Consider the following 18,694-nt stretch of genomic DNA (forward strand, 5'->3'; position numbering starts at 1 on the left):
TGGCCCCCACTGGATGAACCACAGAGACTTTTCTAGCGCCACCACATGGCTGATATTTAAGGTTGCAAATAAAATATTTCTACCAACTGGAGTGTTTTCTCCAAAATACCAGCCGGATGCAGTTATGAACTCCTAAAACTACCAGTCATGTTCTTAAGGACTCTGTAGAGGCCTCTGCCATTGTATATCTTTTGTTAAATACAACATTGACTATTTCATTCATGATGGCCTGGCTGATGTTACAAGATGCTGGATGTGATTAGTCTCATTCTGGCTCCCATACAAACACAGTCTGTCTCATTCCACCCATGACTAATACCATTAGGGCCCCCAGGCTGAAGTGGGGGTTTGCTCTACTACATTTATAGTCAACAGTGTGACTGAAAGTGTGTCTGCATATGTGTACAACAAAATGATTTGTCACACTCACAGCACACTCGGCTGAACAAAGAAGTCCCCTCTCTGTAACATCACAAAGCCCAGCAGTCTCTATGCTAGGATTGGTGGAAATCACCCTCTCTGTCATGTGATTGGTACGTAGCTTGGGGGCTGAGTTATCATGAGTCAGCCCCTTTTTTTGCATGAGGTGAGGGAGAGAAGAGGAGAGGCAGATACGGACTGCGTGGTCTGAAAGGGCGACAGGCCGGGGTGTTTATAACAAGGTAAAACCATCAAAATGACTCTAAATTTGTATGAAGAAGAACCTTAAGCTGATGTGAATAGAGTGCTTTATTAGAAAGCACAAAAATACACAAACTATATGGAAGAAAGGACTGCTTTTTTTTTTCTTTTCTTTTTTAAAAACTGTATAAACTGGAAACAACAAAATTTAAGCAGAAAAACTGTCCAAATGCATGAGAGGGTCATTCTACAGATGAATTTCCAATAGTTTCAGTGTGTTTTACTATTTAAACCCAGAAAGACAACAATGTCGAGCAGAAGGTCTGAACTGGATGGAGTGAACAAATAGAAAAAGATAATGCACACGATTGCACCAGGATTATCACACACTTGTCATTGTGTGTTAGAAGCGTCTGTAGTAGCGGTGGGGGGGTCCATAATGCATGGGCAGGTTGAGAGGGGGGTTCTGGTGATGATGGTGGTGGTGGTTGTTGTTATTGTTGTTGTTATTGTTCAGTGGGGGCAGGTGCTGCAAGGGCGGAACGTATGGTGCTGGGGGCAGCCTGGGCACAATCACCTGGTGGTACATCCTGCCCTGGGGTGGAACCGGAGGGTATCTGGCACGTGGAGGGACGAACAGGGGGGCTTGTACCGCCTGAGGGTGAGGAGGGGCCAGGTGGTGTGGCAGGGCCAGGGGGTTCGGGTTGGCCAGGTTTTCGGGTGCTGGACCCACACGCTGCCTTTTTACGTCAGTAATGGGCTCAGGAGGAGGACCAACCCTCTTCCCTGAAGTATCTGAGAAGAATAAAAAATAGCGAGGTTATTGCCCCGTTTCTGACTGGTTGAGAGAGCCGTCCCTGGAGGCTAATGCCTCAAACACTCATCTGCCTCACACACTTCACACAAACACAGGAAACACCCCTGCAACTGCTGCCGGTTCATGCTGTAAACAGACAGGTTGTGTGAATAAATAATGGTTAAAAGGATGAGGAGGAAGCAGCAGAGAGGAAGAGTAATGTTGCTGCGCTGCAACATTACTCTGCCAGGGAACAGAATTCACCATCAGTGTAAAAACGGGGACGGGTGAGGTGATAAACGGGACACAAACACTGTCAAATAATTCATCGTTTCAAATAGTTATCAAAGTGAGGTAAGAAGTTTGCGACTGCTTCCCTGACCTGAGCATTTCTTATTCAACTCCGCCTCTCCTTCCTTCTGAATCTCCTGGATGATTCGTTCGTCGTCTTGCTGCAGAAACACAAACACAAAGGAGCGTTAGATGGATAATTAACTCAAATGGCAACTTTAACGTCTATAAACAGTTGTACTTCATGGAACAACAGGAACACAGTTGCAAGATAATGCATAATAATCAGTTATTAGTGATACTGTTTGAAACTCCTATTGTGAGACCAGTTTGGACTGAGATGTCTCTGGTCATTCATGAGGTCCTCATTTACAGTGTTGTTGTACCGAATTAGTTCACAGTAAAACCAGTGAGCCTCAGGTGCAGACCTGCTTCGTTCTTCACCTCGACGTCTGACAAGGAAAACCTGACAAGGATAATGCTGACCCTTTTCTCATACCCTCCCTTCTTGGCAGTGCTTCCTGGACTAGTTCTTGGCTGGCTCTGGTGCCTCTGCAGAGCTGGAGCAGCTCCAACTCATTAACTTCTCAGGGACTAATTGCTGCTTCTGGCTGCCAGTGACACTGAGGCCAGGTCATGAGGAGCTGCCGTGGAGTCAGATGCTCAGGTTCAAAGTTCGAGTAGAATTGGTGAAAGTCATGGTGGGAGTGACGGAGTGTGTGCACAAGACTGAGGCACTGAGTAACAAATTGTTGAATTATAGATGACAGAATAAGCAAATGACCAAAGAAGAAAACACATGGGGGGCAGGAAGAACATGTTGGGAAAGTTACCGTTGGGTCGGTCCAAAGTGAACACTTGCGGCAGTGACGACAGGGCGCGCCAGGAGAGCGGGCATGTTGGCAGAAGTGGTTGTAGCCGGTAATGGCCTCTCGGCAGAGGTAGCACATGAAGCTGCCGCAGCGGCATGACATCCGGTTGCAGCCCTCTGACTTGACCAAGCCCGTTCCGCACTTGACGCACTTCCTCACCCGAGCTGCTGTCATACGCTCCTCACTGCAGCACAACGACAGACAAACACAGTTAGAAGTTTGCAAACAACAAAAACATATAAGAGGAGCACAGAAAATAGATTAGAGGTGGAGGAAGAAGGAGACTAACAGGGATGACAAAGCTCCAAATGACAGAAGCCAGATGATTTTTCCCCTGAGTAGCTCAAGGGCAGAGCTTTCCTGTTGTGTTTCAGATCTTGATATGAAATTAATTATTTTGTCTCTGGTGTAGATTCATGATTAATATTTATCTTTACAGATTAACCAGAGGTCATTACCCAGAGGTTTTTTTCCCCCAGGGTCAGAAAAACAGCATGAAAAGTGAAATATCTTCACATTGTGTTGACTATTGCTAAATCATACAGTCACCATGACCTGAGTAACAAAGATCCCCGAAGTACTGTACTATATATACACGCAGCAGGTACTGCTCATGGCTGCACTGACTGCTCTACAACTCTTGAGAGGGTGATACAGACGAAGCAAACAGTTTTCATGTCTTTAACTATCAAATTCTCATATTAAAAGTCCAAGCAAAAAATTTTAAACTAGATTTTTTTGGAAATTCATTACATATTTAGTTTTTTTATGCACAGTATTTCAATGTTTCAACCAATAATTTAGGGTTCTTTATTCAGACAAATAAATCTGTAATTCATTCTTCAGGTGCTACTAAAGAACAGAGTTAGATTTATATAAAGGTAATATTAGACTTATGTTTATACCTTTGCTATATGAAAAGGTTGACATATGACCACAGAGGCACATAATTCCATTATATGTGGATATGTGAGACCTAACCCCTACATGCAGAATCAAGTAATTTTGTCCTGTTATAATCATCAGGCCTGTCCTGCTCAGACCAAAATTCACTGATCTGTCCACCAGGCCACTTCCTGGCTCTTTCAGCACCAGGAAGTAAGAAGATCTGTGAACAACTCAAAACAGGAAGTGCCGCTGATGGGCCTGCTGGGCCAAGGGAAGCAGCCGGCCCTTCCAATTCCGGGAGGGCTGTCCGGGAAACTGAGCTGTTTACCCAGCATCCTCTGAGTGAGGAGTCGGGGGTGGACATTTGGATAATGGAGAAAGAGTCAAAATATTCATGGATACAAGACAACAGTCAAGAAATATGGACATGAGGGATGTCCCAGAAAAGGCATAAAATTAACAGAGAAAATGTAGTAACAATAGTTAAAAGACAGGCTGGCTGGGGACAAAGGGAAAGGCCACACTGTTCTTTAAGGGCTGGTGTGCATTTTAAAAGGTGGTGAAAGTCAAAGAAGCAACTAAGTCATCAATATTTGAAATATCTGTGGTGTTCTGACATTTTGCGACCTTAGTGAGCTTTTAAAACAGCAAAAAGCTAATTTCAAACATGTTTAATAGTGCTGCTGTGATGAGTCGAATGTGAGATACTTACAAAAGCACCCTCATGCGGATCTCATCCCTCTCTAGGACCTGCTCACACGTCTTCCCTACATGCTGCTTCCACTGGACATGGCACTTTCTACAGCTCTCCTTTAAAAAAAAAATGAATACAGTGAATAATCTGAAAAAAGACCGAGATAGAGGAATGTCAGAGCAGAAAGACAAAACAAAAGAAGCGCTTCTTGTACATCATATCATATTATATATCATATATTGACAAATAGCAAGAAATGTTACTACATTTGCACATCCATCCACCAGCCTAACTGTTCCTCGGACATTAGTGCAGATACTGCTGAATAAGAGGAGCCTGCAGTTACAATATTCCTCGACTGTGCCTGCTCTATATGCTGCTGGTGCTGCCACTGCAGGGACTCGGACTTGCACAGACACATCTAGGTGTGGCTCTCCCTGCAAATGTGAGCGTGTCTGCAGTGAGAGTGCGATTTACTCGCCACTGACTGGTTGGTTGCCTAGAAACAGCAACTCCATCTTCTCCAACCTCCTTTGTCGAGTCGGCCCCAAGACGTTCAGCGGAAGGGCCAGACAGCATCACATACACATCAGCTCAGGGTTGCCTCCTTTGCTAACCCTTAGCTAAGTGGTGTCACCATAAATATTTGAACCATTCATGTAATATTGAAGATTGTGGCAGATGACAGCTAATGGAGCACAGTATGATCCATTTCTCAATGACAACCTCCAGTCTGACCCCCAGCTTTTGGACAGAAACGCACACACTACATCCAGTGACCTCCCTAAATGTGTGTGTGTGTGTGTGTTTTAGCTTTTATGCATTTCTGCTAACATAAGCTTGTAGATCTCAACGCTTTTACTTTGACAGCTGTGGGTGTACAAGGTCAGTCAGAGGTTGACGAACAGGGGTGAAAAAAAAAAACCCAACAACAACAGTGTTTTCACTGGCATTTGGAACAGTTTAGATTTTAACACTGTAAAGACTCCCTACTCAAGTGAGGGTAGAGTTCATTAAACACAGAACAGATAACGCCTAGACCAACAGCATTATCGTTTTTTAGGTATTTTCAGCCTTATAAGACAGTGTCCAAGCAGATAGGTGGATGGAGACATTAGAGTGTGTATGGTTGTCCAGAGAGGTAAAGGACTGTCAGCAAAAGCCAGATCACACAAAGAAACACAGAGGGGGGCAGGAGGCAGAGTGGTGAGAGATCACCCCCTAGTGGTAAACAAAAACCAAGAGGGGAGATATCAGGCGAAACATTGAGCGCATGTTTGCATGTGGTATCTGTTTGGCAAGCTGTTGAAAAACAGGAACAAACCAGAGTTCTTATAGCGTGGCTAAAAATACAGGCTGTGATGTTGCAGTGCACCGTTGTGTAGGGCGTGTTTACCCCGCCCCTAGGTGTTTCATTTAAATCTATTAGTGCGACTGAAATATTATAAAGGTTAAACTAACACACAGATATGCACACACACATTTTATTTTATATGCAAAAGACAACAATGTCAACTACTGGAATCTGGAGGAAAGGTGCATGTTCAGTTTCTTCAGGCCCTCCATTCCTTCCACTGTATGCACTCCTCCCATGCTCCAACTTGTCCTCCATCTCTGTTCACTGCATTCCTTCCTCTTGGGTCCTATCCTCCTTCCTTCTTCCCCCAGCCAGTATCTCCTTCCTCCATCCTCACCTCACCTCCTCTGGATCCTTCTCTTTTTCTATCTCTTTTGCTGTGCTGCAGGCTGCAGCAGCCCTTATATGGCAGTGCAGGCTGTCTGCAAAGCCTCTGATTGGGGGGACTTGCATCCAGTGCGTCTGTAGTTGTGTGAGTGTGTGTGTTTTTTTTTTTAGGGAGAATGGGTTTTACTGCAATCTAATCTGAGTGTAGCGCACAGGGCAGAAAGGAAGAGAATAGATGTATACCTAAAAGGGCTCTGTGATAAAAGAAGCTTCTTTGGGAGAACTGATGAGGCGTGCAGAAGATGTGATAATATATTTGATGCAACAGCTATTACAAAACACAAGCACACTATTATTGCACAGTTTAAGCTCGTTTGCATCGAAGTGGCCATTCAGTGTCCTACATATTACAATCCTCCAATTTCATGAAATAATCATAACCAGGCCAGAAACAAGCCTGTCCAAATGTCCTCATAACCACATGTGGAATACATTAGCATCCACTAGTGTGTGCAAGTGTGCATGTGCGTGTGTGTGTGTGTGTGTGTGTGTGTGTGTGTAGGTCAGATGGAGTCAGGGGAGAAGAGCAGGAGAAAGAAAAGAGAGGGAGGAGAATCTGGGTCAAACTTATGTGTCCAACCAGTAAGAAACCAGTACGAGGAGAGTGGGAAGTGTGGTTGACCAATGAGGCCACAGCGTGTAAGGGGACGGGTGGGCACATGGAAGTGTGTCAGTTACATAATGAAGCCCCTCCCTGTTTCATGGACTGTATGGGGTGAGGGGACCACTGCAAAACAACCGTCTTCAGCTATGCTTATGCTGATGGGAACCAGAGCCCAAATAAACTAATAATATAAAAGGAAAAAGCAGCACATACTAAAGCCAAAGTGTGGAATAATTACACACTTGTAACAACAGGTAATATCTGGATTTGCTGGTTAGTTTCGTTCACACGGGGGAAACGCATACGCTCCTGATAAAAAGCACAGAATGAAGATGTGAGATCTTGATTCTTACACACATTAAATGAACAAAGAACAATGAGCGGAAATACTGACCACTCATAGCTGACCTACATCTGCAGCTGCTGGTTACTCAATTATATCCACACAAGAAAAAGATATCTGGAGCACATCTGACTTGTTTTTCCTTAGGGTGAGTAGGCCTATGAGAATGTAATAGGATGTAGCGACGCATTCTAACCTCAGCTACTGTGAATCTCTGGCTCCACCTACTGTTGAATGGACAGAAATGCAAGGTTAACAATGACTACTGGATCTGCACTGAACCTTAGCATTTATTTAACCGCAGAGGTTTATCTATGTATTAAAAAAAAAACTAACTACTTGTACGTACAATATACAGCCTTGCCCTCACTTCTCACCTCACAAAGAGGCAATAGAGACAACACGGAGTAAGCTGTTAACAGGGATTCTCTGCGAGTTACATGGAGCTAGTGAAGCCTGGGCACCGTCATAGTCAGATTACAGTTTATTAGGTCACGTGAAATAAATGCAAATATAACAGTAAATACCAACAGGATAAACAAGTATTGGATAGACTGTGGCTTTAGATTCCCAGTACAACTAGTTTCAACATGAAGCAGGATTTTATCACCATTTGGAGCCTGGTGTATAAAACTCTGTCATTTAATACTCCTGCTTGGTTTTACTGAGTAAATAGAAAAAAAGGTCACCCTTTGACCTGATACTATAGTGGTGACTCACAGAGCTATCAACTTTGTAGTTTCTTTGGACACTGTTTTTGACCAGTTAGTAAAAGTCAGCTCTGCAAACCTTTCCAGGCAAATTCCTGAAAAACATTTTTTAAAGTACTTGAACGATTGTATATAAAATAAATTTAGTCTCTGCTTCCTTTAGCTGAAACAGGGTTTTGGTCTGCAAGCTCCCCAACAAGTATTTCATCCCCTGGTAAGTTTCCTGCTGGGGGAATATACGAAAGGTTAAATCCAGTAAGGCAGCAGCACAGTCAGTAATAAACACCCCCTGATGAGGATCCAAGATTTAATTTGCTCAATGAGCAATATTCCAGCACTAGTGTGAATAATGCACTATAACAAATAATGTAAGCCTTATCTACCTTAGACAGTTACACAAAGCCTCATCTAATGGCAAAGTGCTGAGTAGACATACAGTGCACACAGACACAATTTAATATAACACAATTTCCCTCCCTTGTTCTGGGAATTTAGCGATAGTGAGGTTGAGTCATAGAGCAATAGTGCTGCGGCAGAAGAGGGTGAGACGTATGAACAGAATTGAAAAACAAAACAGAGATAAGAAAAAGAGGAGGGATGTGCATGTGTGGTTTGTGTGTTTATACAACTTTGTGTGCAAATATTTAGGAAAAATGATGGAGATTTTCAACTGGAATCCATGTGACTGCTGCAGCAGACACAAAGCATCAACTTCCCCTGCATTCCTCAGACAAGAGGGAGGTGGCCTAGAGATAAACAGACAGAGGTGGCGACCTTGCAGACGGAACCGTTTCACCATCAAACACTGTTCATCAATCTCTTCTTTCCCATTTAATTTGCTCTCTGTTTGTTCTCAAGGCTGCTCTGAAATGGATGCTGCACATCGTGCTTTCAGGTTTTACTTTGAGTTATTCAAAATCATTTATTAATCCTCTTAAAGAAATACCAGCCAACTCTCTCTTCTGTAGAGTATAATAAGAGTATATAACTGACAAATGGCCATATATGATTACACCAGGGGATGTCTTTACTGCGTTGCCTTGTGTATTCCTTTAACATTAGAGCCCATAGTGGAGAGAAACCAGCAATTTAACAGGCCCACAAAGTGCTTAACAAACTAAAGAAATAAAGAGCTGGACTGACCTTGCGGCACCGAGGGTTGGGACAGCTAAAAAGAGACATGTCTTTGTCCAACAAGGCTGGGAAGTTGCAAAATGGACACCTGCAAAGACCAGGGAGGAAAGAGGAATGAAGGTGTGAGGAAATGATGATGAATGAGTGATACAGTTGTGCATATGAGACACCAACGATCCCACTGAGTCAAAACAAATATTATTTCGGAACCCTGATGAGTGATGTGAATGAATGAAACTTACTGTTTGCAACCCATCAGACCTTTAGATATTGATTATTTGTATTAATAAATGTATCAATTCATTTGTCATTTATTTTCTTTCCTTGTTGATTCGTTGTTTTGGCTTGATAGTGTTGGGAAATGTTTAACAAAATGTTGTAGAAAAGAAATTTTCTACACAGCTAAAATTACAGGTTTTTCTGAAAACAAAGGTGCAAACTCTAGCTCATACACTTACCGCACTAATTCATCAGCACAGGTGGCAGCGACTGCCTCCTCTGCTTGCCTCTCATAATATTTACACAGTATGTTTTCTGGTAGGACCTTCTCCAGCTCACACACTGGGTAGGAGCATGGGCAGCCCGACTCCATGCAGCTCAGCTCCGACTGCAACAGAACCACACACACAATCAGAAATGCACAAGTACATTCACAAGACACCTTCAGATGTCCTCAGTCATACACAAAGGGCGCACCAGATTATCAGAAAAAAGAGCACGCTTGGTTAATTTTTTACCATCATATATGTAAATGAAAAACGCCATCTTGAAATACAGTCTCAAAGACTAACCAGATGTCGAGAGATGATTACTACATAATTATGATTGTTTTGTTGGATTTGATTCAATTAAATCAGTGTTTATAAACTGTGAAAATCACATGTCCTTGAACCAGGTCTATCTATGCTTTTAATTACTAAGACTGTATTGTTTTTTTTTATTAGAAATTGTGTACTTCTACCTCTAGTGTTATACACCGAGAAATTATTCCTTTAATTTCACTGCAGAGTTAGGATGTTCCCACAATGTACTGACAGTTTAGTAGAAATGTCCCCTGCACATATCAATTTGGTAGAACACATTTATTAATATGATAAGGAAAAAAATATTCTCCTAAAGACCATAATAGCAGAAAACTGTGTTTAACAAGCTGTTTGGTGATGTGCTGCTTTGAAACCACTGTTTGAATTATTATTTATTTATTTATTTTTTACTACAGCATTAGCAAGGACCAATTCACATTATTTGGGTTAAATTGTTTGTAAGTGTGTTTACCTTTCCGGAGCCAAACACTGCCTCCTGAGCATATTTGACCAGGCACTCTTTACAGAACAAGTGACCATCTGAGCACTGTGTCATCTTCTCAAATGCAAACTCCCCATAACAGCAGCCGCACTCAATCAGCTGGCCGTCCTGGAAAAACAATGACACATAGTCAAATTTTTGCGTAGCTTTCCTCTTTGGATCTTTTCTGCTGCTGTCAGAAAGCTGTTTTGTAAATTAGTGTGAGGTGGTAGCAGTAATAAGTCTACTAGTAAATTAGACTTCAAAGCCAACAATTATATTGAGCCATTTGACTTAAATTACACCATAACACTTTTGTGTATCACGGTAAATTACATTTTTATGATACTTCATGGAGAAGCCATTAATAGACAAAACAAGCAGGTTTGACTGGAGAAAGGACTCTAATGCCAGTGTTTTTTAGTGTACAGCCCCTACAGTTTAAATCTAGTCATTTTATGCGAGGTGGATACAGAGCGCTTCATACCTTCTTATACTCATCTTCATTGACCTGCAGAGCCAACAGGAAGTCCTCATGCTTTAGGGAGAGAGAGTGAGAGTCATTCATTCAGGGAACTACTGTGAAAAAAATACACTCAGACTAATAATAAAAGAAAGGCACACAATAAAAGGTGAAGTCCACAAGACTAAAATGGTTGGTTGGTGTCTAAATTTGGCATCGATCTTGAATTTGATATTTGCATTGGAGAACCTAGACATGTTCACAGAGGTGACACAGCCTAAATGTATGCCTTAGAGATGATTTATTTTGGTAGACTATATCTTTCATTGTTTTAGTCAGCGGACTATAGATGAAACAAATACAGAAGACGAAATGAGTAAGTCTAAACCGCTGACAGTGTCCTGCAAATGCTCTCCCCAATTTATGAAGTAAAAGGCACTGAAGGATGTTGGAGATCAACTTTCCCAGAAAATGCTCTCTGAACAATTATTTTTTCAGCCCATGTGTGGCATTTTGTGTATTTTAATATGTTTAGCTTACTTTTTTTTATTATTATTATACTATAGATGTTTTATTAGTATTCTGTCTTATCTGATATAGCTTTCCGACATCATGAATCTAACAGAGTTTGTCCTGGCAATAAAAGAAGTTCAACTCAATTTTACTGACAGCAGTTTGCAATCTGTTAGAGACTGAGAAACATGACATCATGGCATTATCATTTAATTAACTAAACAACAGAACTTGGTCTGTGTGTGTGTGTGTCTGTAGTACCTCTGCCCATTCCTTGGCTTTCTGCTGGTAGAAAGACAGCTCCTTCTGGACAGAAGCTTCCAGATTACTGTATGTCCGGCAATAGCGACGGTCATTCTCCAGAAAATTCATCCTTTTGTCCAACTTTGTTGAACCTGGTGACGTGAGCGAAGTGAAGTGAGTACAATGGTTTCTTCAGCAAATAATGACTTGATTACAAGCAGAGGAGTGCACAGAGAGAGAAGAAGGAATGTTCGCTCACCGTGCTCGAAGTGGAAATCAATGTAGCAGCGCTCAGAGGAAGCTCTGCTCCGCCGTCTCTTTCCTGAGGGGTCGCCTGAATCTTGCCACTTCTTCAGAGCTTCACATAAGGCCTAAGAGAGCAGAAGGGGAGAGTATGTAAGGAAGTGCTAAAAAGGCAACTGTAAAAGAGGGGAACAAAGTCAAAAATGGGGAGAATTGCAGTTGCATTGTTGAGTTACAAACTGCACTACTAAGCTACACATACCTTGCGTGTGATTGCATAGTGTCCCTTCAGAGCATTAAGAGCCCATTTGATGTCCTGACAGCTGAGCATCCTAAAATCTGCCATGAGCAAATCAGCAGCCTGCATCATAGCTTCAGGTCCCACTGTGCCAAGCTTGGCATAGTCAAACAGGTCCTCGGTCACCTGAAAAGATCCATTACATAATTAACACAGATACCTAGACACTCAGAATCCCAAATCCCCTTCATGCATTTTAAAATCAGAATTATCACAAATGTTTTTAACACAAGTCTTTTTGTTGACTAGAGGGTAAGAAAGAAACCGAGAGAGAGAGAGAGAGAGAGAGAGGCATAATAATCTCTATCTCTAATCTCTAACAGATCGAAGAGGTGGATGCCGTATTGTCAGAGAACCTGAGGTGGGATTACTCTTTGTTTCTGAAAGCTTTCATTCAGTATGTGGGTGTAGAGACCTGTATATTTTACACTTGCTGTTTCATTTCTTTGGCACCTCATAATACAGTGATTCTCTCAGTTCAACAAAAGCTTCATTAGAAAAAATGTCTGCTAAGTGTGATTGACAGAGCTACATAATGAGGAACAATGTCTCAATTATTTTTAATGATGTAACTAGTTGTTGTTCATGTTGGTGTAAAGGACAAACCTCTGTCTGGGTGTCTCCAGACTCCAGTAGGATGCTGGTCAGAGCTGCTGTGGCTGCTGCAGTCTGCCTCCTAGGATACTCTTGGTTCTCCAACAGCAGGTTACAGATACTAGAAACACAGAGAGGAGATGCAGGGTTTGGTCACACACGGACACACAAACAAAGTATATTGTCCTGGTAATACTCTCTACTATAATTTATACAGATGGTTTGAATTCAATATTTAATTATAGGTCTATTAAACCAGTCATTCATCATCTGTCAACCTAAACAAAACAAATTCAGGCATACAGATTTGATAATGTAGCCCAAACAATTAGTTTCAAGCCATGCATGCCTGCTCCATTGGAGATAAAAAAAAAAAAAAAAGGACAAATGTCAGACTTTACAATGGTATTTATTTTGCCTCTAATCACCAGAAAACATTTTCAGAAAAATCTCAATCTCAAAATCTTTTAAAATCTCAGTTAAAAGTTTAGGCACTTTCATTATCAAAAAGCACTTATGGAAAATACTGAAATTATAGATGCTTTCTAAAGTGAAAAATTCTAAAAACTGTTTGCCAGAGAACACACTGGCAGTGAATTCTTGTTTTGTTTGATCAAAGCTCTGAAACTCAAATGATCAGTTTACTGTAACCGTTGAGTTTACAAACCTGCAAATTATCATAATTAAGTGACTAAACTGCAGATTTTATAGTTATAGTAGTAAATGTGCACACATTACACTTTATTAAGTATGTTATGTCATATCTAATAATCTTATCTTATTTTGATGTAATTTCATTCTATAACAAAAACATTTAGTACCAGTGATACATGTTCATGGACAAGACTTAATACAGACACACAATATAAGGCACACGTACAAATACAAGGTATCACCAGACCAGTGATGGAGGATGTTCGACTTCCATGAATGAGACTAGTGTTGGACTACCTAATAACTATTTAATTAATAACAGCTGAATTACTTATCTTAGTGCCAAATTAAACACTGGAAAAAATGAGTGGATGCTTCTTACACATTCAAGTCGTTCACATTATTCTTTTGGATTAGTTCTGCTACATAGGTTTCCTGGACATCTGGGAATAGGTCCAACTGTGGAGAATACACAAAGAGTTGGCAGGATATAGGGGGAATTGGGGTTGAGAGGCATTGTCACATAACTGCTGAAGTCAGCGAAATTGACATTAACCAAGCTGATTCTCTGTTAAGATGCAGTGCACTTTGAGCGTAGATTAGATAAGGTACTCACAACAACAGTGATGAGGTGTCTGATGTGGGGATGTTGCTCTGGTCTCTCTCGTGGAGCCGAGGGACCAGGCCTTGCATCCTCTATTCGTGGAATGTCCTCTGGTGCAGGAGGGACTGCAACCAGACCAAGGGCTGGAACAACCCTCTCTGGATTTGGAGCCACAATGAAACGAGCATCTCCTCCATTTGGAAGGACTAGGGCTGGAGGAACAGGGGGGTTGGAATTCACACTAGCCACCCTGCTGTTCAGACCATGGGATGGCAGACCCACTCCACCAGCCTGAAGTAGAGGATTGGGAACAGCCTCCCCTGGTGCTTGGCTCCCCAGGATTATCCGGTGACCTGCCTCTGGAGGTCCTAATCTCTCTGGAGCTGCAGCTACTAGCACAGCAGGGGGGATCACTGGCATCACCTGAGGGGCTTGTGCTGCCTGGACTGGTGGCTGGGCAGGGGCCTGGGCCAGTGGTTGTGGCTCAATCTGAATGAGATTGCCTTGCATTCGATTAAGTGACACATACTGAAGCACTTTCTGCGTCCTAGGCTGCAGCTGTGGTTGGGTTATCAAAGCAGAGGCTTTGATACTGGGCTGTTGTGGATGAACAACAAGCTTCACCTCATTCCTCTTGATGATGTCTGTCTGTACGGCTGCAGTTTTAGTTGATGTACCAGGCTGAGGCTGTGTCCATGTGTGAGACTGTGCAGAAGTACTAGCCTGAGGATTGTCCTGTGAGTGAGTACTTGTACTTGCCTGCTCTTGAGTCTTTGCTGAAGAACTAGATGCACCTCCTGCAATTGCACAAGGATTGCATGTGGCACTGGCAGATGTACCCACCTGGGTCTCCACCTCTATTTTTGTTGGAGAGCCAGCCTGTGTTTTTTTCAGTCCAGATTTGCTGGTCTTAGGCAGAATATGTATTCGTATGGGTGATCTGGATGAAATGGTGTTAGCCTTGGTATGTGTGGAGGTAGATGGAATTTGGACAGAAGAAACTGCATGGACCTCCACTTTTCTATGTGTTGACGTACCTTCCTGTTGCTGTGATAGCGGGGTGAGTTTTGGCTGACGCAGTGCGTATGAAGAGCCATCTTGAGACTGTGAGGCTGCAGAAGTGCTGGACTGCCCTGGTGTCTGTGCTCGTATGGTGGGTCTTATTGATGAGTTAGTGTTGGGATCTCTGGAGGTAGAGGGGGCAGAGCTGGGGTCCTCTGTGGGAAGCCCGGATGTTGCAACTTGGATTAGGTTATGAGAAGTGCCACTCCATTTTGCTGCTGGGCGAATCACATGTCTGCGTGCAGGAGTTAGTGGCTGCAAGAGAATACGGGAAGCAAAAGAGACAAACTAATACAAACAATAAAAACTAATGAAGTCAAATAATGGTAAAAGTGTTGAAGAAACAGGTCTACTTTATCTGCAGAAAAGAAATGTATTAAGACCGCTCTGGTCACCTCTAGTATGCTGATGTCGTCATCATCTGCATCATCTGGGACTAAAACAGGACTGCCAGGTACCAGAGTAACAGGCTCTTCGTCAGAGTCGTCAGAAATTGTAATGAGCTCCCTCTGACGGGCACAGGAGCCTAAACAGCAACGTGTCACAGTTAATATGGGGATGGATAAAATTTCATTATCATTTGTGAACATTTATGTCATTAAGGGACAAAGTGTGCAGCAGCATCAAGAAAGAACATGCAAGGAGCCCTGTTGCAGGTATTTATATTTAACCTCATTACAGTACATTAAGATGAGTAAGGAAAAAAGCCCCTACATGCAGCCCATTGTGAAAATGTAAAAGCTATGCATGGTTTCAAACGGCTTCAAATCTGTGATCAGTGTCATGATGCAGGGGGCAGGAAAAAAATGTGATTGTGAAAGAAATCTGGTTCATCTAAAAAAAAAAAACAAAACAAAACAAAAAAAAACCCCAAAACAAAAACCAAAGGCAAAATATTCAAGAATATTTACTGCGTGTATGCCTGTGACCAGTCCAAAATCAGACCAAAGGATCACTGAAGTGGTGCTTGTTTTGTATAAATTTTGCATCATGAATCAACAGCAATTTTGTTGTGGAACACAGTCTAAATCAACTTTATAAATATGATGCTTACACTGTATTCTTTTCAATCTCAGATGTTGCATGCCAACTTTGAACATATTCACCACCAAGACCCAAGATAAGGGACTACTTTTTGTCTACTGGGGCACATATGACAACTGAATCAAATCAGCACTTTCCAAAAACTACAGGACACGTGTAGCATGTCGTGAGATGCCATGCTACTAAATAAATCCACTAGAATATATTGTAGTGTTTGCCAACCTGGCAATGAAAGATGATGTGATTACTGAGTTGACATATGTTCAAATGAAGAGAAGAAGGTTAGTCTCACCTTGGCTGCGATGGACATTGAAACTTGCCAGGTGAATAACATCATCATCACTGCCTCCATCTGCCATTGTGAAAGTCAGCAGCTCCCTATAACTGCCCACACACACAGTCACTGCTCAATCAGTATCATCTAATCCACACACACACACACACACACAAACAAAATATATTATGAAAATGGTAATCCCCTAAAATACTAAGACATGCTTTCACTTTAAGGTGAAACTTGAACTTTGCAGTAGACAGCACTCCACCCTATCACCGTACATAATGTGATCACTCATATGCTGTTACCCTAACACGAGGTATTCAATAACAGTAAAGAAGAACTTGACTGAAAAGGAAGCCTATTAAAAATCTAAAATGTAAACATTTTGGAGGAGAATGAGTGGACTGCGTGTGTGTCACTTTTCAAATATCAACAGCTAGCGAACTGAAAGTTGATTTGACGCGTTGACAAAAATAATCGGAGAGGATTCTTTTTTTAACACTGTCATTAGTATCTTGATTTGTTCACCCAACACTAAACAACCTAAATAAAATCAAACTGGACATCAATGCAAAGCTTGTATCTTACCAAATAGTAACGTTAGATGCTAACATTTCGAGTAGTTGACAGTATAGTAATTGTAACTATTTTAATTTGCGTTTTATTCATCGTCTTGACATTAACCTGAACACTGTAATATTGGCTTGAAGCTTAAAATGCGGTTATGAAAATGAAAACATGTCAGACCAACAATCGATCGCACACACAGCTAAGCTAACGTTAATTAGCTCAGCTGGCTAGCTAGCCAGTATGGCAAGTAGTTACCGCAGTTTTGCTACGATTTCTGCCCATAACACAGCTGAAAACCAAACATGTAAAGTTGAGGGCGTGTGGATGAAAAACGCACAGTCAGAGATAAACAATACCGCAGCTCTGCGTTGCTTAAACAGTCCAAAACGCCAGCTTGGTGGACTGACAATCCCTGAATATCGAAACAAACTGCCAAAACAAGAACAGTCAGACGTCACGCGTACACTGCCTTTCGTTCCGTAAGCCAGTGGCCTTCTGGGAAATGTGGTTTGATGGGAGTGAGCCCCCTTCGGAATTGTAATAGGATTCAGGGCTTGCTCCGGGGAAGGTAAGTAGACGGTGTTTATTCAGAACACAGGAGACCCAGAGACGTTGGGCGCGGTCGTGGGTGTGATCCAGAAAGCGGGTTTGTGTGAAAACTCTCACTTCTTGAGATGAAAGAAAACCTGGGTTAGAAATCCTCTACTCGGTGTCCGTTACCAGGGTGACTACCTGAGGAACCAGGTCTCTGTCTGTCACCGCCCCTCAAGTCAAGAAAGGGGAGCTGTAGTTATCTATCATCCAATTTGTCTGCATTAAAATTTGTATTATACATGTATATGTAATGTTGTATATGCAAACTCTGTATTCAATAATCAGTGAAAAAGTGAAATCTCTGGTGTTGTGAGCGGCCTCAGTGGCCGAGCAGCCTTATCAGAGCTGTATGATGATGAGTCAGGGTGAAAGTGCAGCTGAAAGCCCTTAAGACTACACTAACTATAATGCTTTAGAAAGAAATATAGGCTGCAGACCGTCTCAAACTGTTTTTATGCATAAAACATGTTGAAGTATAACTTTGAATTGTTCTAATCGGTGATCTGTTGATGATGGTTTATGAGGAGTCACTTTGTATATTTGCCTTCTGGACAAAACCCTGTTTCTTTCAACTAATTGTTCTACTATCAATGTAATTCATTTTTACCAAAATCATAAAGACCTAGAAGGCTTTCGAATTAAATGTGTCCAAAATATTAATTTATACAAACCTCCGATAAATTTTGGTTTGAATAAATATTAGCGGTAGGGGAGAAGAAGAGGTTACATTGGGAAGTGATCAGTAGTGCGTAACGATAACTAAAGATAACTATAGCACCACCAATTATATCAAGTCGGCTGTTCAGTCCATGCAATTTAAAAAATGAACATTTATGTTGGGAATGTTTTAGTCAGATGGCATGCTACACATTGTATTGCATGTTAAAACGCAAAGTACTATGCTGTATCTTCACACTGGAAGCATACACTGGTAGATTCTAAGAGGTTACGACCCACAGCTGGAACAGAGGTCTGCTCATAAGCACGGAAAAATGGGGAGTACTATTGCTGATGAAGATTGGTAAGGGGAGTACCAAGGGACAAGAGAAACGTGCAGAAATTGCACAGTCATGGAAAGTTACAAATTTAGGTGAAAACCAGCTCAAACTGGAATTTTAATAGAGCAGGTTGTGGTCTCGGAGACGACAGGAGGGGCCTCAGGGATATAGAAGCAGGTGTTTCAAATGATGTTCGTCGGTGTGATCAGTGTGTATTCAAACCGATCAGTCTAATCCGCTCAGCTGTTTGTTCAGATACTTGCTGTATTTCGAATTAACGTAATTTCCCCCGGAAAAAAACAATAACCCAAAAACAAACCATTTCAAGATCTGCTGTTTATGGAGAGCAGAAATGTAGGATGTTTTTAGATAGTGTAGTCAAAAGGAATCCATTGATTAGGTGATTTATTTTCATTGCCCAGTGTTCACCCAGCAATTCTCACAGAAGGAAAATAATGCACATAACATGGCATGTATTCTCAATTTAATTTCTTTTAATATAATCTTATTTACATTGTGTCTTTTCATAAATGTTTAGTACATAGTAAGTTAC

General features: G+C 41.7%; 1 protein-coding gene across 2 annotated transcripts; it reads right to left on the reverse strand.

Moving 5' to 3' along the window:
* Nucleotides 1–711: 711 nt before the first annotated feature.
* rnf216 (ring finger protein 216) lies at nucleotides 712–17,002 on the reverse strand. 2 transcript variants are annotated; one of them, XM_029509421.1, is made up of 17 exons: nucleotides 16,887–17,002; nucleotides 15,992–16,120; nucleotides 15,051–15,181; nucleotides 13,606–14,910; nucleotides 13,372–13,448; nucleotides 12,348–12,456; nucleotides 11,706–11,867; nucleotides 11,460–11,571; nucleotides 11,219–11,352; nucleotides 10,469–10,519; nucleotides 9,973–10,110; nucleotides 9,156–9,304; nucleotides 8,707–8,785; nucleotides 4,181–4,278; nucleotides 2,542–2,764; nucleotides 1,800–1,869; nucleotides 712–1,416 (listed from the first exon to the last, which is right to left on the reverse strand). In XM_029509421.1, exons 2-17 carry the CDS (start codon nucleotides 16,056–16,058, stop codon nucleotides 1,025–1,027), a joined length of 3,297 nt encoding a protein of 1,098 aa, XP_029365281.1. In that variant the 5' UTR covers nucleotides 16,059–16,120; nucleotides 16,887–17,002; the 3' UTR covers nucleotides 712–1,024. The 2 variants fall into 2 exon arrangements, with proteins under 2 accessions (XP_029365281.1, XP_029365282.1); XM_029509422.1 differs by having other exon boundaries at nucleotides 16,906–16,978.
* Between the last annotated feature and the right edge of the window lie 1,692 nt (nucleotides 17,003–18,694).

Source organism: Echeneis naucrates, chromosome 8 (genome assembly GCF_900963305.1).
Source record: "Echeneis naucrates chromosome 8, fEcheNa1.1, whole genome shotgun sequence".
Taxonomy (NCBI): Eukaryota; Metazoa; Chordata; class Actinopteri; order Carangiformes; family Echeneidae; genus Echeneis; species Echeneis naucrates.

Coding starts and splice junctions, on each gene's coding strand:
- rnf216 (XM_029509421.1), bottom strand. CDS start 16,058: ATGGCAGATGGAGGCAGTGATGATGATGTTATTCACCTGGCAAGTTTC. Junction 2,765..4,180: donor ATCCGCATGAGGGTGCTTTT/GTAAGTATCTCA, acceptor GTTGTGCTGCAG/TGAGGAGCGTATGACAGCAG. Junction 1,417..1,799: donor GTTGAATAAGAAATGCTCAG/GTCAGGGAAGCA, acceptor TATTCTTCTCAG/ATACTTCAGGGAAGAGGGTT.